This window comes from Dasypus novemcinctus, chromosome 8, assembly GCF_030445035.2.
Source record: "Dasypus novemcinctus isolate mDasNov1 chromosome 8, mDasNov1.1.hap2, whole genome shotgun sequence".
Classification (NCBI taxonomy): Eukaryota; Metazoa; Chordata; class Mammalia; order Cingulata; family Dasypodidae; genus Dasypus; species Dasypus novemcinctus.
In genome coordinates, this window is record NC_080680.1 from 16,460,702 (window position 1) to 16,467,431 (window position 6,730).

A 6,730-nucleotide genomic window follows, 5' to 3' on the forward strand; every position below is an offset into this window, starting at 1 on the left:
AATGTTATATGATAAATTAAAGTTGTCCCACATGGATGATATTGTAATGGTTTTTCTTCAAATTGAGACATTCATGTCATCTAAGGCCAGAACAATTAGTGAAGGCTTTCCTACATACATGATTTTTATGGGGTTCCTCAACTATGGGTCCTCTCACATCATCAAAGGTCAGAACAGTGAGTGAAGGCTTTCCCACATGCAAGACATTCATGAGGTTTCTTCCCAGTGTGAAGTCTCTTATGTTCTCTGAGGCCAAAACAATGTGAAAGGGCTTTCACAAACAGAAGACATTCACAGAGTTTCTTTCCTGAGTGGGTTCTTGCATGTTGTCTAAAGTTTTTCCCACAAAGATGACATTCATTTAGTTCTCTTCACTGTGAATTCTCTCATCACCTAAGGGAAGAACAATGAGTTAAGGCTTTTTATTGTTTCTCTCCAAAGGAAGTTCTCTCATTTTGGCTCAGATAGGAATATTATGTGAAGGCTTTCCCACATCCATGGCATTCATATTTTCTCTCCATTGTGAGTCCTCTCATGTCGTATAAGACCAGAGCCACGAGTGAAGGCTTTCCCACATAAATTACATTCATAGGGTTTCTCTCCAGTATGAGTTCTCTCATGTTGTACAAGGGTAGAATAATGAGTGAAGGCTTTCCCACATTGATGACATGCATATGGTTTCTCTCCAGTATGAATCTTTTCATGTCGTCTAAGGCCAGAAAAATGAGTGTAGGCTTTCCCACATAGATGACATTCATATGGTTTCTCTTCATTATGAATTCTCTCATGTCGTCTAAGGGAAGAACAATGAGTGAAAGCTTTTCCACATATCTGACATTCATATGGTTTCTCTCCAGTGTGAGTTCTCTCATGTTCTCTAAGATGAGAACATGAACTGAAGGCTTTTCCACATAGATGACATTCATATGGTTTCTCACCAGTGTGAGTCCTCTCATGCTGTCTAAGGGCAGAACAATGAGTGAAAGCTTTTTCACATAGATGACATTGATGTGGTTTCTCTCCAGTGTGAATTCTCTCATGTCGTCTAAGGGCAGAACAATGAGTGAAGGCTTTTCCACATCTATTACATTCATATGGTTTCTCTCCAGTGTGAATTCTCTCATGTTTCTTAAGATGGCAACATGCACTAAAGGCTTTCCCACAGAGATGACATTCATATGGTTTTTCTCCACTGTGAGTTCTCTCATGTTGTCTAAGGGCAGAACAATGAGTGTAGGATTTCCCACATAGAAGACATTGATAAGGTTTCTCTCCAGTGTGAATTCTGTCATGCTGTTTAAGGAGAAAAGATCTACAGAAAGCTTTCCCACAAAGATGGCATTTATATGGTTTCTCCCCATTGTGACTTTTCTCATGTCGTTTAAGGGCAGAACAATGAGTGAAGACTTTTCTGCATAGATGACAATTAAAGGGTTTCTCTCCAATATTAGTTCCATTGTACTCTCTAAGACCAGAATGTTGAATAAAGGCTGTGCCATTTAGATGATACTCATATGATATACATCTAGTATGAACTTGCTTGTGTTGAGTAAAAGATGAATGGTCACTGAGGGTTTTTCCAAAGACTTTGCTGAAACAGTCTTTCTTTCCAATGTGAGCTAATACATGTTGAGTTACTGAGGATCTGTGAGTGATATCTTCTTGGAAATCACTACATTTAAAAGATTCCTTTGGAATGATGTGAGATCTCTGCATTTGGGAAGCAGACAAGAGACTTAAAAGGTCTGTCCATACACATTCATCAGTTTCTCTACAGATGAATTCTAGACTAATCATTCAAAGATAGTCTCAACTTAAAATCTTCCCCATAAGTTACATACACCTTATTCTTCCCCATAAGTTACATACACCTTATTCTCCTACATGCACAGGGAATTTCTTCTTTGTAGCATCCTAACTGCAGAGCTATCTGATCAATTTTCAAGATTTCATAATGTTTCAAAGATAAGGTATGTGACTCGTACTCAGGTTAATTTTTCCCAAAATTCAAAATATCAAAGACTTTTTGCTTGATTCATTAGCTGTTAAGCCCAACTTTATTTACAGTTAGGAGATTGTATAGAATTCCTCATTTATTTCACTCCCAGTTATCTATTGAAAAGAAGAGGATTCACACCCATGGAGCTTACCAATGGTATGATAGTAGATGTGTCTCTTCTACAGATATATTGCATGGGTATCATTTCTTGCTTTTTAGAGTCAATTTCCCTGCCTGAAATAATAGAAAACACAATAAATTTCTTGGGTAGCATTAGAGGAAAGAGAATATTGAAATGACCCAAATGTCACTGTATGTTTCAAATACCGACCATTAGCTGGGAAAGAATAACTAATTAAGAAATACTCTGGGAGTAGAACACATATTAGGACATTAACAATTAGAAAAGATTTTCAGGATTGATATATGAAAACTATAAAAAGAAGATAGAATATTGGGGAGGTAAAAGAAGGAAAATCTTCAAAGAAGAATACCAGGACAAGAGCTATTATATGGAAGTTTCATGGTACAGGAGTATCCATTTCCCTAAAGAAAAAGACATGAATAGAGATTTTTAAGTGTATGTAATACAGACCATATCTGAGAAAAATTTCCCTAATAGCCTCATCTAAGTTTCAAAAACTATAACTCCTTTAGGGAATTCTGCAGTTGATAGTCCCAAAAACCTTTCACTCATTGACTAGGTTCCTCTTTGCATAAAACCACTGGTTACTAGAGCTCACCTGAACTCAGGTTTCCTTCTCTCCACAATTCCTCTCCTTGATCCAATTGGGAAAGCATATCAGATTTGAAGACTGGATATCCTGCTTGTGGGGAAAAGATAAATGGATTTTTGAGTTCTGTGCAGATAACAGTGCATGCATTATCATCAAGTCTAGGGCAGGCTAAAAAAGAAATATAAAGCAAACATTCAAGGTCAGTAAAGTTTTGGAAAAGTACCTGGAACACAGAACATGGATAATTCTTCACCCTCAAAGGAGTGCCCTTGAACTTGTGTGCAAATACAGTGGGGACCTCTGGTTGTATATGCCCATGCCCAAGTTCAAAAAGACGGTAGAATCCTCTATATTTTCAAATAGGGTGAAATTCTGTATTTCCACAGTGGATGATTATTATTTTCAAGAAGGATATCATATATATAAATTCCATCAGAACAATCTTAAGTTCTATGTGGAAAAGGATAGGTCTGCTATTTTTACTACTATGGTCAGAAGTCTCAGCATAGTGGCTACAGTAGAATAATTATTAATAAAATACTTAATCCAGGTATTTATCCCTTCAAAAAATACTGAGTTTCCAGCAGTGTTCTGAGTGTTGCAGAGTAAGTAGCAACAAAAACATGAAGCTGTGTTTCACATTGGATCACATTCTAATGGGATGAAAAACTAGAAGTAGGTAATAAGAAACAAATTTAGATAGCGTTTGTGTAATAAAATAATATAAATTATATTTTTAAAATAAAGGATAAAAACATAAAAAGTAATATAAAGGAATATAAACATAACATGGAGAAGCTGTTCTAGATACTCATCCAATAAACAGGTGATAGATTAGATAGATGACAAATGGATATGTAAATTTGGACAGACTCACCCACTGAGACTAGATGACTGATAATCTCCAGCATCACATCTCTGAACAGCTTTCTCTGAGATGTGTCCAGGAGAACCCACTCTTCCTCTGGGAAGTCTACAGCTACATCTTTTAAGGACACTGACTCCTAAAATATCACAGACATTTGGGTTCAATCAGGAGTTATCATTAGCAATGCCAGAGTATGATGTTCAAAATGACAGTACTAAGGAAGCAGAACTGTGTACAGAAAGCTCAATTTTTGGAGGGTTCCAATCAGATCATTCTCTGTGATTAAGTGCCATCTGCCTTTCAGATACACACAAAGACATACGTAGACTGAATATAAAAAACTCCTTTATAAAGAAATATCAGGCGGCAGACTTGGCCCAGTGGTTAGGGCATCTGTCTACCACATGGGAGGTCTGCGGTTCAAACCCGGGGCCTCCTTGACCCATGTGGAGCTGGCCCATGTGCAGTGCTGATGCACGAAGGAGTGCCCTGCCACGCAGGGGTGTCCCCGCGTAGGGGAGCCCCACGCGCAAGGAGTGTGCCCCGTAAAGAGAGACGCCCAGAGCAAAAGAAAGTGCAGCCTGCCCAGGAATGGTGCCGCACACACAGAGAGATGACACAGCAAGGTGACGCAACAAAAAGAAATACAGATTCCCGTGCTGCTGACAACAACAGAGGCCGACAAAGACGATGCAGCAAATAGACACAGAGAACAGACAACCGGGGTGGGGGTGGGGGTGGGGGGAGGGGAGAGAAATAAATAAATAAATAAATCTTTAAAAAAAAAAGAAATATCATGACATGTGGTATGATGAAAGTTAGAAATTTCCCAATAAACTGGTAAGTATGACTTAGAGATAGTGTTTATACAATTTGTATTTAAGTACTAATAACTAAAACACTCCTTTTTAACAATTCATGTAACTCTACAGCTAGGGTGATCAATATCCATGTTAGGCCACTTTTAAGCCATGAATATGGTTAGTTTTTTTCTCTTAGTTGACCTGTTTCCTCTCATCTATGAAATCATTTAACAACCTTTTAGTTTTAAAAGATCCAATGAGCTAATGTGTAAATAAATAAAATCCACTGGCCTATTAATCATTAAAATAGCATTCTGTAGAACTAAATAGGTTTCATACAGATCTTGAGACTAATAGGTTCTACCTCACTCAACTCTATACAACTCGGGTGTACATCTTAATGTACAAGTACAGATGGCTCACTAGAACACATCATGGACCCCTGAAACTGCTGTTATTTAAGAATGTTCTTAGTATGCCCATTCCAGTGGTATAAGATCTCCCATTTTCAACTTTGCCTGGGACTTCCATCAGTTTTCATCATCTCTCTTATTTTCATCTTTCCTGTATCTTTATCTCACCTGTGTCTTCAAGAACAAAATTCTTGTTCTGTTCTGGTCTCTCTTGTTCTTCAAAACCTTTACCAGGGCCATAAATTTTATATTACTTAATGTAGTTTTCCTGAATGCACAACCAAAATTTAAAGAAATTCTTCCTATTCATTTCTTCCATTTTATAGAATTTGAATAAAGGTTAATAACAAAAAATGGAAATTGGGCATTGGGGACAAATGTGGAAAGGAGAAATTTAGTTATCTTTTTAAAAAGTTTTAAAAACCTGCATATCCATTCTACCAAAATAAGAAGAAATTTAAGATTGGGGAAAATAAATACGTGATTGCTGATTTCCTTCTATTACTTAACAGTCACTTTTGCTCCTCTAAACAATGCAGAACCCTCCACCCTAGCGACTGTTAATATTGGACTGATAGAATTCACCTGCTAAAGCATCACCCTCCCTACTGAACTGTACCTTCTGATCTTAGTCATTTCTATCATTTATTGTTCAGCACATGTTTAAGCCAACTGGAGGAACTAACATGATCAATGAGTCCATAATTTCTCTAATGTGGCCATGGGCTGAATGAGAAGAAAACCTCTCTCATCCCTCCAGTGCATGGGGGCTGGAACAAATTGGTGTAATGTTGGAAAGATTACTTATTGATGAACTCCTACCTATCATAACCACCCCAGAGGCCTGGATAAACTTAATTTGGAGCTCAGATCCTTGAATAGCTACTGATTGGGCTTAGAACATCTGTGAAATACAAGGAACCTGCCCATCCACTGGCAACATAAGTATAATTTCAGTTGAAAGGAGAATTCCCTACTCACCAGTAGTTGCATTGTTGATAACTCAGCTGGAAAATATTTTCCATAAGGTTTTGACTCACCAACAGATAGCAATAGGAGAGAAAATCTGAGAAGAGAGAAAGAATTCATAAGACTCCAGTCTTCTCTACAATTGACAGACCCAGCTGTCATGAACCTCAACCCTTCAAATCAATAGGAACATGAAATGCGCTCCAAAAGAAATATGGGGAGGAACCTACTCTGCCAGGGCCCAAAGTAAGGTCTTGACTACTCTAATAGAGAAGATAAGAATACCTTTATTATACAGATAAGAGTATGAAAATTATTATATTTTATATATATGAGAAATTTCAGGTTTACAGAAAAGTCATGCAGTACAGAGTTCACATATATTCCCACTTACAGTTTTCCCTATTATTAACATTATGCATTAGTGTGCTTTTGTTAGGATTGATGATACAACATTATTACAATTATACTAATAGCTATAGTTCATAATTTACTTTAGGGTCACAGTATGTGAGACACAAGTCTAGTTTTTAAAAAAATTTTTCTCCAGTAAAATATATATAACCTGAAATTTCCCATTTTAACCACTTTCAAATATGTAATTCTATAGTATTAACTGCAGTCACAATGTTGTGCTACCATCACCACCATCCAATACCACAATGTTTCCATCACCCCAAACAGAAATTCTACCAATTAATCATTAGTTCCCCATTCCCTACACCCACCCTGGCCCCAGTAACCTGCATAATACTTTTTTACTCTACTAATCTGCATATTTTAATTATTTCATATAAAGTGAGATCAAATAATATTTGTCCTTTCATGTCTGACATCATGTCATGACATCAACATATGACATCTTCAAGTTCAGCCAAATATTTACATGCGTCAGAACTTCATTACTTTTTATGGCTGAATAATATTCCATTGTACGTATA

General features: G+C 37.0%; 1 protein-coding gene across 1 annotated transcript; it reads right to left on the reverse strand.

Annotated features, from left to right (window-relative positions):
* Positions 1–291: 291 nt before the first annotated feature.
* LOC101442121 (zinc finger protein 596-like) lies at positions 292–5,881 on the reverse strand. Its single transcript, XM_058302912.2, has 6 exons — positions 5,802–5,881; positions 3,614–3,740; positions 2,755–2,823; positions 2,151–2,248; positions 1,473–1,710; positions 292–1,406 (listed from the first exon to the last, which is right to left on the reverse strand). The coding sequence occupies exons 1-6, from the start codon at positions 5,811–5,813 to the stop codon at positions 505–507; spliced, it is 1,446 nt and encodes a 481-aa protein (XP_058158895.1). The 5' UTR covers positions 5,814–5,881; the 3' UTR covers positions 292–504.
* Between the last annotated feature and the right edge of the window lie 849 nt (positions 5,882–6,730).